The 14,301-nt window shown below is 47.2% G+C and overlaps 1 protein-coding gene across 3 annotated transcripts in view; it reads right to left on the bottom strand.

Moving 5' to 3' along the window:
- LRP4 (LDL receptor related protein 4) overlaps window positions 1-14,301 on the bottom strand; it is an 83,465-nt gene that overhangs the window by 25,300 nt on the left and 43,864 nt on the right. For all 3 annotated transcript variants that reach the window (XM_040601563.1, XM_040601564.1, XM_040601565.1), the window contains exons 3-8: window positions 6,844-6,960; window positions 4,618-4,731; window positions 4,057-4,173; window positions 1,489-1,617; window positions 972-1,091; window positions 715-840 (exon numbers count right to left, since the gene is read on the bottom strand). In XM_040601563.1, the coding sequence (XP_040457497.1) occupies window positions 715-840; window positions 972-1,091; window positions 1,489-1,617; window positions 4,057-4,173; window positions 4,618-4,731; window positions 6,844-6,960 (723 nt within the window). The remainder of the gene's footprint in view (window positions 1-714; window positions 841-971; window positions 1,092-1,488; window positions 1,618-4,056; window positions 4,174-4,617; window positions 4,732-6,843; window positions 6,961-14,301) is intronic.

Below are 14,301 nucleotides of genomic sequence, written 5' to 3'. Positions count from 1 at the left end.
ATGAATTCACAGACCAGTACAGACTATCCCTCAACAAGGTCTACAGACACCCTGAAGGATTTAAAGAAAATAGAAGACTCTAGACATTCCCTGAATCCCACCATAACACTGGGGTCTGTTGAAACCTTCCCCCTCTCCATAACCACCAGTACACAAAGGAATGGCTTTATGCAAAATGATTACTAGAAAGAGAGACTCCTGAGCAAGTATTTAAGAGGAAAGCTGACACCCTTAACCTCTAAAACAGGCTTTATCCTTCACTTCCACAAAATGCTCTTTTTGATTAGCACTGCCTGCTAGAATCGCTTGGCAATTTCACAAGACAACATGAAAGCTATCCAGAACTATCTAGAAGGCATGAGTTAGACACAGCCCATTGGACAAAGGTAGCAATTCTGCACACACTTAACGTTTCCAAGTCCGAATGGAATCGTCTCAGAGGTCTGTGGTAATTCATAGTGTAGGGACGGGACAGGAAGACACAGGGATCTGATATTTGACCAGAAAACCCAGTCACTGAAGTTAGTTTAAGCACATAGGCCTGCACCTGTTTACAAGCATACAAGATTGCCTATAGATCCCATTCTTTAGGAAGGACAGAAGATCTAGGCTGACTCTAGGACGAACTCAGTGAGGCAATCCAAAAGAGACTCCACCACCTATTACCTCCAGGATGGAAACATTAGCTCTAAGCAGCAAGGCAGCAGGCCAAACCTGTGTTCTCACAGTTCTCCTCGTCGCTGTTGTCAGAGCAGTCATCTTCCCCATCACAACGCCAGGACAGACGGACACAGCGCCCTGATTTACAGCGGAACTGGTCAGCTGTGCACATAGATGTAGCTAAGGGACCAAAAAAAGAACATTAGATGAGCAAGAAGGATCAGAAGAGACCCAATTCCAAAGCCAACATCCCCAAACACTCATCTGCATCCACAGAAACGGAATGCTTCCCACCAGTTCCCAGCACTCACTGCAGTTCCTCTCATCTGACTGGTCATCACAGTCAAAGTCTCCATCACACCTCCAGCCAGCGTTAATGCACAAGCCACTGTTGCACATGAACTCTCCAGAGCGACAAGGCTGGTGAGATGCTGCAGAGGTGGTAAAGAATATAAAAAGCAAACTCAGACCAATGTTAACATCCCCAAAGCCCCTCAGCACCACCCTTACGCTCCACTGTTGTGGAACTTGGTCCTGAATAGATTCCTCCTGGAAACTGCTGTAATTTCTGTACACGGAAGTGTGCTGACTACACTATTCCCATCACTACTCTCACTTCCCAGAGGTAAACAAAACAACAATAACAAAAAAAAAAAAAAAAAAAAAAAAAAAAAAAAAAAAAAAAAAAACAAACCACAAAAAAGAGCCACCTTATGTGTGAACAATTCGATTGCTGTCTACACTGCAACCCTTCTCCAGCCAATGCAAAGTCCATTTAGGTTTGCAATTCAGATGCTTGAGCCAGCATATCGCCCTGTACTAACTTACAGCAGTCAGATTCATCAGACCAGTCCCCACAGTCATCGTCACCATCGCAGTGGTAGATGTCCAAGATGCAGCGTCCATATGCACACTGGAACTCCTCCAAGCTGCAGGTGGCAGCTGGAACATCTGATGCTAACAAGGGAATCAAAGAAAAAACAAAAAAGCCTGAGGTGATGGGGCACAATCCAGTTTAGATGCAGTCTTCTCAGTTTAGTGACAGACTAGCAAGTATCCAAGTATTTAATGGAAAGGAATTAGCCATTGCTGCCCATCTTTGCAGGACTTTGAAGTTACTGAGAGGAACCTAAATGCTGTTTGCGCTTCACTGAGGGGCAGGTTAAACCCATATATAAAGACAGTCATGCAGACAATCCACTAAAAGAATCCAGAAAAAAAAATATTTACATAGGATGTTAGTCTATAAACACTAACTTTTCAATAGACATTAAGTTCTGGAGAAGGAAACGGCTAGGAAGAAGAAAGGGTTGATGAGAAAGCAACAAAAAGAATCCAAGAGCATCATCTTTCATCTTATACTTGAGACACTATGTCTTAGTGCCCTCCAGAAAGTGTATAAATTGATTATTAGACCTGGAAAATGTAGATACAAAAACAGGTGGAAAAATCAAGATACCCTTTGAGGTAGCTCTATATTAAGGGGTGAGGCATGTCAGAATGCAAGATTAAAGTGTAAAATGATTCCTTTAACATTTTAACATAAATAAGCACCTGAAGACCAAAAGAAGCAAGCAACCAGCAAGGTGTCCAGGTCTATACTTGACCTTCGAGGATTTTCCCTTCCCTTTCCTCTTAAGCTGCCGCCAAAACAAATCGTGCCTTATCAGTAAGGAGCACTGCCAGGCAGATGACCCTGGCCAAAGCCCACAAAACTTTTATAGTCAAGGATTTACCCACTGTTCTCTGTTCAACAGTACATTGTGTGGGAAGGGATAAAAAAAAAATGTTTTGAGTCCCACACAGCAGAATCTGATGCCTCTTCTCATACTCTTCAGAGAATGAACTGCATGTTTCAGGCATATGAATCTTACAACTGAGAAGCTCTGGAAATAAATCCATTAAACAAAAGGGAAAAGAAAGACTGACAGTCTGCCTCTCCAACCTGAAGTAGCAGGCACAGCCTGCAGGTGTGCAGTATGAGCTTTAGTTCAGTATCTAGTGGCTGGATATCAAAATGTGTGTTACCATGTGCCTCAAAGGAGCCTGACAGGAGTGCTTGGGTCTCCTTGAGGAGAAAACAAAGTCAGTGACTTAAATTCTCACGTAGCGTGGTTCAGTTGTAACACACGTACCTCCAAAAGAAACACACGCACACACAAGAAAAAAAACCACATAAAAAAGAACAATGTAGGCCCACCTTGCCCTAGATGAATGACAAGTAGGATTAGAGATAAGGAGAAGATGACAACCACATGGAGGAAGATAGGAGAAAGGGAGGTAGCAAAACCGAGCTGCTTTGTGAGTTACTTAAAACGCCCTACAGAGACCAGTGTGGGTCAGGATGGAGCAGCACTCCAGCTCAGAGAAGCAGGGGCACCACTTCTGGGTGCCCCTCCGCTCCCGTAAAAGGCAAAGTTGAAACATCTCCCCTCCCTTGCCGAGGGCCTGTTCATGGCCGGCGGGGAAGTGGCAAGGAAGCGAGAAAGGGAGAGAGGGAAAAGGAGAGGGAGAGAGGCTGGCTTCCTTTTAGAGCCCTTCCCTGGCTTAGAAATGTTTGCAGCCCCTGGCTCCCTGCCAACTCTCATTATCTGGAGAGATAAAAGACAACTCCCCCATGCATCCAGTCCCCCTGCCCTTCAGGAGCTAGCGGCCCTGATCCCCCTCCCAGAGCTTTTTGAAGTTTCCTGCTATCTAGAACAAATTCTGCAAAATGCCTTTGAAAGCAGGGTGGGGGAAGGGACCGCTGCAACTTCCACAGACGGGAACAGCACTCACAGACACAGTGGAGAGGCCGTGGGGGTTAGGAAGGGACATTAATAGAGGCCTGTCCCACTTGCTACAAGCCTGTGAAGGTAGAGGAGAAAGCAACTGTTGTGGGCTCTCATGGCCCCCCCTTCCCTGTCGGTCACTTTTCGGACAACACCCTGCACAAAGCATCCCAGTGAAGAGAGGCTGGGCAGCCAGGCAGCCCTGCAGTGTGCCAGCTGGGAACATGCGGTCCCCGAGGATGCTGTCAATGGGCAGAACCACCACCACCCCTCCAAAATTTCAGGAAGGAATCAGACAAGACAAAAAAGAAGGGGACAGTTTTCTCCCCTTCCACCCTGCCCTCCAACTCCTAGTTTTGTATTCGGTAAAGCATAAGCCTCCTGCTCTGACTCAAGGTCACGCAGAGAAACAGCCAGGCACAGACAAAGTATGCCTGTGAGGTAATGCAAGAGATAGACCGTTCTCTTGTGCCCTCTGGGGTAGGCAACAGAAGGCGGCATAGCTGCCAGTACAGTCAGGACTAACTTGTTTTTGATCTCTGCTGCAGAAAACATGCCAAACCCTAAGACAGGAGCAGGTCCAAAAGGCTATTTCCTGTGGTTACAAAGCAAGGAGAGCACTTACGGCAATTCTCTTCATCCGAGCCATCCTTGCAGTCTGTGTCACCATCACAGAACCAGTGCTCAGCTATGCAGCTACCATCGCTGCAACGGAACTCCTTCTCCGAACACTTTCTCATATCTGCAAAGACAGCAACGCAAACAAAGCCTTGGCTTTTCTCAGAGTACCCAGGAAACCACCAGACCATGCTCCTGAAGCTCCTAGGGCACCCACAACCAAGGCTGCTCATTAAACCATACATTCCCATGTCATGCAATGCCTGAGCAAAACCACCGCTGTTCATTTAACTGACAGAGTGCTGGATTCAATATGAATCCGCAGGACTTCACAATGGCATGCCAAGGAATAACACACCTCAAGTGATTTTTGCCTGGCAGGTAAGCCACACAGCCTGAGATCCCAAGCAGCCAGCCCTGGGAATGGAATATCCCGCAAGCCCAGCCCAGACAAGCCAGCTGTGAGCCCTCGCCATGCTCAGAGGATCCTAGAACTGCACAGGTTGGAGTCTGCACAACCCCTTGTAAAGCACTGGCAGGGCAGTATTTGTAGGGCCACGCTACTCACCGCACTGCTCATCACTGTTGTCACCGCAGTCGTTGTCACCATCACAGTGCCACAGGCTGCGGATGCAGTATCCATTCTGACACGAGAACTCATCTTCCTCGCATTCCCGTGGAGCTGTAGGGACACAACGGAGATTAAGGTGAAGGCGAGGCAAGAAGATTCACCGCGCAGAACACCAAATCTGTGACGTGTTACAAATTGAGCAACATCTTCCAAGGACACCAGGGTGTTGGGAGAGCTGATTTCCCTTCCCTTAACGATATGATATTAGGAGGGGGGGGGTGGGGTGGGGTGGAGGGGTAGCACAGAATATCGTATTGTGTGCAGGGCCACTGTGAGATTTCTTGAGTGTCTCTCTTCCACTCCACCCACAAGTCTATAGTACAGCAGGCTCCATAATTTGAGAACACAGGTTGGAAGTACCTGGAACAGAGAGACAGAGAGAATACCACCATGTGCTGGTATTCTAGCACAGCCCCAAGCCACGCTCAAGAGATCCCTGCACACAAAAAAGGCAGTCCAGGCTTTTTTAAAAAGGAATTAATAGCCCCTATCATTATCTAACAAATAATTCCTGGTAGAATTATATCTCCACCTTCTTTTCACAATGCCAAAGCTATCTTCAAAGGAAAGGAAATTGTTCACTGAAAAGAGGGAGAGAAAATGTAAATTTCCTCTTCTGGACACCTCAATATTTGCAGCCTCATTCCACCCTCTTTGCCAGTCTTCTAGAGAAGCTTGTCTGCAGAGCAGTGGGGAAAGGAAAGGGACTGCAAAATTGACACCCGAGGACCTCAATCCAACAGAAACCCTCCTCTGGTTACGTGCTAGTCTGAACAACCCCCTAGGAGTCTCTTCTTCACAGAATCTTGCCTTCCTCCTTTCCTTAGTCTCCAAAACTTTTGATCACACCCTTCTTCACTGTTGTCTTAGATACAAGGGCATTCCAGCTTCTTCTGAAAAACAGAAGACCAAACAGACCCAGACCTATATACCTTTTCTTCTATGAAAATATTTGAATAGACTATAAAACTGAGCTTAGTCCTGTGATCCAGAGCATCACATAGGATGTCAAACCCCTGAACCTGGCTTCCAAGCCCCCTACCCAAAAGGGCAGGCAAAGATCAGAGGCATACTGACCAAAAAGTGAATTCATGTCCATGCAAATACTGGATACTGAATACTTCACAGCTGAGAGCTTTATTTTTGCATTTCTTGCGATGTGATTCCTTCACCCAAGCCACTCTGGAGCACCATGCACACAGCTTCTGTAGAATTCAAGGGCTGTAGCGTGATGCTTATTAAGCAGCTGCAACCATCTTAACCAGGCAGCAGAACTGCTCTGCTCCTAAGTGCAGCCCGATGCCAGCCCTAGCGACCAGGGCAGTTTCAGAGAAGCTGAAGCTCCAGTGCTACATAACACGCCGGTTCTCTGGCACGTGCTGCCAAGTACGGACCTGACAGCTGGCTGCGGAGGAGAGGTGGATCCCTGAACACCTTTTGCTAACCAAAGCCAACCACAAGCAATGTTTGTCCTCAACAAAGGGGAAAGCAGAGGGCTGAACTCCGATGTCTCAGGCAAAATTCCCCTCCATTTTAATAATCCGTAGAAGCACAAGGCATCGCTCACAGCTAGCAGCCTGCCGTGGCAGCTCTTTTGAAGACGACACCTCACACGGCAGCCAGTCAAGTCAGCTTTCAGGGTAACCGGTGTCCGTGTGGGCAGCATCCCTACAGCAGGTCCCTCTCCTCAGGGAGCTCTGTTTGAAGGGAGAGGATGCTGGGGACAGCCCGGCACAGCAGAAAAATCAGACAGTGGAACCTGAGGCCACAGGAAGCCAGCCAGACAGGCAGGGCAGGAGGATTTGGCAGGGGTTAGGTGTTTCCATGAACAGGGGACACACCAAGAGCTCAGAGCTCAGGGAAGTGCTTCATGGGACATTAACTAGCAAGGCTGCAGGGCATAAACGGTTCTCCAGCTGGATGGAGAAGCACCCCCTCCCCCAGTACCCGCAGCTGAACAGCAAGCCAGGTGCCAAGGCGGCAGGGCTGACGGACATCAGGTAAACATCTCTATCAGAGGCAGGGGTATAACTTAGTACAAGCCAAAGGTCTGATTCAGTGGATAAACTCTTACATTCCTGTAATAAAAAGAATCAACTTTCCCCAGCCATGGCAGGCAGGCAGGCACTGCACCCACCCTCTCCCCTCAGAGCGGTGACTTACGGCAGTCCTGTTCATCGGAATCATCCTCACAGTCGTTGTCTCCATCGCAGACCCAGGACCGGCGGATACACTTCCCGTTGTCACAGTGGAAGTCCAAGGGGGAGCAAGTGGGCAGCACTGCAACAGCAAAGAAACACCTCATGGAGCTGCAGCCAGCTTCCTTCCTGAAAGCAAAGCTCTCTCCCTCCTGAGGGAGGAGAGCTACACCTCTTCGAAACAAAAGACATAAAATTTCAACGGATGAGGAAGAGCTGTTCCTCAGATGGGGGGCCAGGGTAGGTCTGTAGCTTGGCATTCTCTCCTCTCCCCAGAGAAGTACTGACCTTTCCACAATAAAGTAGCCGCCACAATTCCCCCACTGGGCTCCTTTTTTCTCTTGCATCCATAAGCCTGCTGTCCTCCCATAACGACACTTGTTTTATAGCAAGCAAAATTACATTATCAACATCTTTCCTGCATGCCTCCCAGTGCAGTCCATCCTGTTTCTATCACGCAGCAAGTTCTTCAGAGTGAAAACCATCAGAAGCAATGCTTTTGGGAACAGGATTTTGTAAGGTACATGCTACAGTGTGCGTTCCAACATGGGGACTCTGCTAGCATTTTTTCTAACAAACCTGCAAGGAGCAGCTTAGCAGCAGGACTCCACTGCTGGGGATAATTTGCTGTGTCTCAGGTGTGGGCAACAGAGTACAAACCCTGCTAGAGGTCTCCAGAAGGGACGGAGGAAGGGAGCAGACATGGGATGATGCTTGCCTACACAGGAGTCTGCTGGCAATGGAGTGGAACCACAAATCCACAGTGTTTGAAGAGGCCTGGAGCAACAAAGCTGGAATTCAAGGGGGAGCACCAGCCCTGTCCTTCCCCCCACAGATGAGAGGAACACTCAATCCTGGGAGGTTCATGCTTTTAACTGCTGCCAGCTGTGGTAGGGAAGGGGCTGCACAAGACTGTTCCCGACAGGTGTGTTCTCCAAAGAACAAGGTTCGCTCAGCGATGCGAAGGGGCGAGGGCTGGAGCGGCTAGTGCCTGAAACCCTTTCATCCCAGCCCAGCTTGCTGACAGCATCTCCCATCTGTCACCAGGTGGGCCAGCCCTCCTCTGCTATGCTGCTACTTCTTCCCTGCCAACACGATCCTGGAGGTGGGAGCGCAAGGGGAGGGAGGCGGGTAAAAGAAGAAGGTGAAGACAGCAGCCACGCACACAAGGAGGATTTAATAAAGAAAACAAATAGTCACATTTTCAGCTTTTCCACCTTCCTCAACCCTCCATTTCCCCCCAGCCCCAGACCGCTGCCAACACCCTGTGAAGGCAGTATGGAGGATACCGTACAGAATCATTCACTGCTCTCCACAGCAAGTCCTCCAACATTTCTCACCCAGGGCCCATCCTAAACGCCTCCCACCCTAAGAATAACTAGGGCAGTTAAATTCAGGCTTGCTCTAACGTATCTTTATCTAACCACAAATTTGGATCACCGTCTCAGCTGTTCCTGCAGCATGGCAGGTGTAGGCATCTGCGTATCTGAGAGGGCATCACTGCTCTCCACACTGAACCCTGCACTATGTGACAAAATACACAATCTGGCACTGCCCTTGGGAAAAGGTTCTTCCTGTCATGTCCAGGATGCCCCATGCAGATACACCTCCAGGTCAGATCCAACTGCTTCGAGGCCCCAGAGAGGTACAAAGGTGGGAGGAAGCACACACATCTGCATTTTTACCCCACGGGTTTGACAGCACCCTGGTCTTCCAATGGCTGACCTGTTTCTGGACAACGTGCTTTCCCCGAGCACCCTTGTCCTGCTGCATCAAAACAGACAGGGAGCTTCCCTTTCTTCCCCAGGTCACGCAAAAGGAGAAAACACTCCAAACTTTGCTTCCAAACAAAACCAAGATGGATTTTTGGATTCAGAAGGGTCAGTCCCACAGATCGGCCCTCTCACCCCCAAGCGCAACTTCCATATGTCGCACGCTGAGCAAACCTTCCCTGGCCTCAGCTGCAGTTTCAGGACTAAGACCATCCCCCCAGCATATGCTTTTCTCTCTGCTCTCCCGGGTCCCAGCGTGACTAATCACCAAAGGACTGCACAGGAGCCACCTGGAAGGGAATTTGCATGCTGACTCTCCAGGGGAGAATTCTTCAGGCTCCCAGAGGGTTAGGCCATTAGCGCTGGTTCAGAGCCGATACCATTATCCCACTGAACTGCTGCATCCCTTCATGAGGTAGCGACACAACATGAAATTCCACCCCTACAGGGAGCAATTCAGCCAATTTCATACTCCTTGCTAAATATAAAAATTGAGCTTTGAGCACAGGGGAGCAGGGGGAAGAGGGTGAAACACAAACTGCCACATACAAAGGAGAACCTAATTCCCACCCCAGCAGACAGCAAGTGTGTGCCAGCTCAGACAACACCAGGGGGGAAATAAATCCCCTTCTACAGGAGCTCCCCTTTAAAGTATGAAGAAAAAACACAAACCCACTTAAGACCAAAAAAACCTAATGAATGAAGGCTGATGTCTCACAGACCAGAGGAACTGCCAATGGGATCAGGGCAGGGATCCACGTAAGCTTGTAACCTGAATCTAATAATGGTCAGAAACAGATGCTTCAAAGGAAAATGCAAGAGATTCTGGGAGCAGCTCTCCCACCAGGGCAGTCTCTTCCTAAGCACCCCCCTCCCCTGCTCCGCCTTCCCAATCCACAATCCCTCCTCCCCATTAAAAAGCGAACTGCCTATGCAGAAGCATTCCTGTGTTTCCTTCTATTCATTCTAAACACATCGGGCTCCAGTTCCACTGCACAGCCCTTTGCTCTAGGGTTGTTATCATTCAGCCTTTCTGTTGGTCATTTATTACTTCGTATTTTGATGACTTTTATTTCTATGGAGTTAAAGCTGAGGGCATACCACTAGCCCACGGTTAATGTTTAGTACCGTTGTAAATATATCCAAAGTATTTAGAAATTTGAAGTTAAGAGGAAATTCAAACATTAAGAGGTCACACTTAGGACATTCAAACAACCTCCGCTATATTTTGTCCTGACGGCGCGGAGCAGCTATACAATTTGGTAAGTGTATTGCTTTATGTCATGTAACTCATTTTAAACGCCATACTTCCACGGTCAGAAGAGTACATGGCAACACAAATGAAACAGCAGGAACTCTTCACTGCCAGAGGTGGGGCAAGACCTCTCTTGACAAGCCAGATCTGCATCGAGAAGACTGGAAACGGAACCCCCATATTCTCCTCCCAGCTTGATATTGAAGCTGGCGTGACCATGGGACAATTGTGTCTCTTTAGCTGCACTCCCCCCACCTGTAAATTGAAGGGCATTGATTACCTCCCGAGAAAGCTGCAACTCCTCCATAGGCACCGATTCCACTGATGAGAAAGTCATCACAGATCGCACCAACATGCTTTCCCCACTACTCATAGCAGGATTACGAAATGCAACAGTAAACACAGTTAAGCCTCATCCCCTCTTCCCTGCTCAATTCCAGCTTGAGCGCTCCATAGCCATGCAAAGAAACAGTATTTTCCTAAAAGAGATGAGCAAAGGCAAGTCCCAGGATGAAGACAGACAAACGCCCAGAGACCGACCTGCTTCGCCAGGCAGGGCCGAGAGGCAGGATGGGGAGCGGGCTCGAGGAAGGGGAGCGGTGGGAAGAGCAAGGCTGGGCAGCGACAGCCCAAGAGAGCACATCTGTCAACTGACAGTGAGCAACACAAAAAGGCCTTTGAACTTCCAACCATTTCCCTGAGCTCATCCCCCTGCTTGGTCACACTGGACATCATCCAAGGTTTCAGCAAAGCTAGGTCTATCGTAAGCCTGCTATTCCTCCCCCTCTCCCAACTCCTATTACACAGGGCATTCTTTTATGGCCGAGCAGAAGGGGAAGGGGGAGGGCGGGGGGAAAAGGGAAGTTTATAAGGTGAAACGCAGACTGAATCACGTCCCACTGTCCTTTGAACGCTTCATCCCTGCTGCCTGTGGTGAGCAGGTTGCTTTGTACCCAAGGACAGCAAGCAGCTGGTGTTCAAAGCTCTGGAGCACAGTGATTTGAACAATACTGCTTGTTTAATTAGATAAACTCTCAGTCATCTGAAGAATGCGAAATTAATTTTTAAAAGTAAATACAAACTAAAAGAAAAAAAAATGTTCATGCTACGTATGTTAAGAGACAACTGCAGCCTGACCTCCAAGTATGTCCACACTCATGTACGTGTGTCCTGGTTTCAGCTGGGACAGAGTTAATTTTCTTCTTGGAACATTCTTCTGTGAGCACATACACACACAAACATAGATCTGTTCGCCAAGATCTGCAGCACAGTGGGCAGTAAGTCCAGAAACAAGAATAAAGGACGATAGTCCACTCCCCAGAAGAAATAGGAGACACGGGATTTTAGTAACTACATTTTGGAAAGTCTAGCTCCAGGATAACATAAAATGTTTCCAATCCCACTTGCTGGACAGTATTTAAGGACGTTGCTGGTTAAAAGAAAAAAAATAATTAAATAAAGAAAAAAATTAAAACAAGACTATCAGCACCCAATCTTTCACAGCCCTTTGATCACAAGCGCTGTGCCCGAGGGGCACTGCATTAATTCTGATGCCTTTTAAAGGAAACACGCATAACTCCAAGCCCAATAAAATGACAAAGTGTGGTTGCAGATACGGAACTGGTGTCTTTTCAAGAGAAACTTGAACTCTTGACATGAGTTCCTAATTAGTAAAACTTGAAGATTAGAAGTGAGGCTTCACCTGAGCTCTTGCATCTGAGCTCGTGACTGGTGATTAAGTGAAAGTCAGATAGGAAGGGAGGAAGAGGGAAGATCATTCTTGTAAAGTTTCCATTAATTCTAGTAAAATACCTGTGAGATTTTTATCCTCACATGACCTCAAAAATTCTTCTGTGGGACTGATAAGCAGGCTACAGTGATAGCCCTGTTCCTGGTAAGGAAGAGACCCTCTGGGGCCTGAATAAGTTGTAGCTCAACAAGAACTGCCTACATTTCCCAATGAGATGGGAACAATGGACCACTTCCATTAAGCTTTAAGGTAAAAGGAGTAAATTCTTCAGTCCCTTTAAATGAAAAAGTATTGTACCACCGTGCACAGAGCTAAGCAAGCAAGCCTGCGTCCCAAGGAGCTACACATTTCCAAGCTGATTACGTATGCTACAGATCCAAAATTCAGAGCAAGGCGGCTGTACTGGGGGATGGTTACAGGGGGATTTGGCATATCTTAGGAGAAAGAGAACAATTTCTCAACCCTCAGGCCAAGTTTACTCAGTTGTCCTTTCACCCCTGCCACGGGAAGTAAGGCTCATTCACACCACGCTGGACTTCAAAGGACACGCGGGAGGGCAGAATGAAAACCATTCCTCCGCTCGCACGCGGCTTGCGTTAGGGACAGTCCAAAGCAGCCTCTGTTGGCAGAGGGCAGGAAGGCAGCTGAGCTACTCTGTGCATGTGTAGCAAGGGCTTCCAAGCCAGACACTGTCACCGAGCCAGAGAGCTGATACCAGAGAAACGTCTACGAAGCTGGCGTGACAGCTGGGAGGTTGCTTATTACTATTATTACTACAGAACTCTGGCTTGTAAACATGATCCAGAGCAGGAAGCAAACATGTCACGGAATAATTGGCTCCCATCACGGCAGGGCTTCAGATCTGCAAGAAAAACTGTTCCTGTCACAGCCAGGTGAGCAGAGGCAGGGCTCTCCAGAAAACGATGGGAAAATACCTGGAGACAGACATTCCAAGGATACCAATCCAGGTGGAAAATGTCTGGGGTGTGCAGAAAGAGCAACAGCTGATAAAAAAACATAGTGCAACTCAATCAGAAAGTGGGAATTTGTTTTATAGTTCACAACAGAACATTAAAAAAAAGGGGGGGGAGAAACAAAACCAAAACACACCACATTTTAAAAATTTCTCTCAAAACTGAAAATCTCTCTCAAATGGAAGAAGTATTCCCTGTGTCTGCTCTTTTTTTTCTTAGCTTCAGCTCCTCTCACTCACTGCCAAGTATCTTGCCTTTTTTTTTCAAACACAGTGTGTTTCAAGCTATCTGTTATTCTTCGACTGAAATGATACATTACCAGTTCAAGACTAGAAAAAATTAATAGAGAACTTAGTAAACTCCAATCAACTACTCAAGCATATGCAGTGCTATATGGACGCAGATGCAAGATTGAATCTTGACTTGCTAATGTAATTTTCACCTTTTCTCCTATCCCATGTCTCACTCTTGCTTAATTAGGAGTCCAGCAGTCCAATGTCTTCCCGTCCTCTCCCTTTCCCAAGGAAGTAGACAGAACTCTCCCAGGAACTCATTCTTGTCATCATATCAGCTTACAGCATACAGATGAGCTGACAGACTGAAGGAAAAGCAGACCTTGAAACAAGCATGGTTGCAGCTTTATTTCTCTGGAAAGTTCGGACATTCACAGGAGAAAAAAGAAAATCCTGTAACTCTGTAAAACTAGCTTGCAGCAGACCAGTGTAAACGTGGGATTCCTTGCAATTGTTTCTGTCCGTACTTCTGATCAGAAACATCTACTTGATAATATTATAATTCCGGTCTTTAAAACTCAGAGCTATACTTCCATTTCAGCTGAAAAAGAATCCCAACAGCTCTAGCATCTCAGAAGAGTCCATATACGTGGCTGCACAGACTTAAGTTTGTGAGTCAGAACAAACCACTGGGCTCAACCCAGCATGAAGACTAGCCCCACTGTTTTTGAGGAATCTCACTAGTTTTTTAACTAGAACTTTAATACATCTGTGGCTTGTAGGATGACTTCATCAGGACAACTCAAACCTACAGCTCAGTATTTGCATTAAGAAGTTCACCTTTATTTTAATATTAATTTATTTTAATTTGTATTAAAAAGAAATAAAAAATAAATCAAGTTCAAACAGAGAAGTTTGGACAACAGAGAAGTTGTCCAAAATTTCACTCCAGCCAGAATTCTGTATGCATGTCACAGACAGATGGCCGGGGAAGGGAAGAAAATCTCATGTAATATGTGCAAGCATCAGTGCTGATTTGCAAGAAGCTTAAACTGATTTAAAGCTGTAGCTGCTGTTCCAAGGGGCTCACACCCCACCCCTGCTCTCACACTCCTGCTGCTTTCTTTATGCTTGGCACAGCCAGCAAACAGATCAAACGGAAGGTTAACGCCACAAATGAGTACACCTTCACAAGGCTCCGGTACGACAAATAAAAGAGAGGGATTCGGCAAGTGATCTGCTCTAGCAAAAAGTTTTCAGTGCAGTAACATCTAAGCAAGACAGGACATAGCACAGACAACTACCATGATCCTACACTGCAGAGCTGATCTAGTTCTTAGAAGCTGACAATATCATCACATACCTGGACTCGCAATGAGCAGATACTCAGGACAAGATCCAGCAGGCTCAAAGGAGTAAGTGTTCCTAGGGCTCCTCCA

This window comes from Falco naumanni, chromosome 7, assembly GCF_017639655.2.
Source record: "Falco naumanni isolate bFalNau1 chromosome 7, bFalNau1.pat, whole genome shotgun sequence".
Lineage (NCBI taxonomy): Eukaryota > Metazoa > Chordata > Aves > Falconiformes > Falconidae > Falco > Falco naumanni.
Note: the sequence above shows the minus strand (reverse complement) of the source record. Positions and strands in the feature narration are given on the sequence as shown.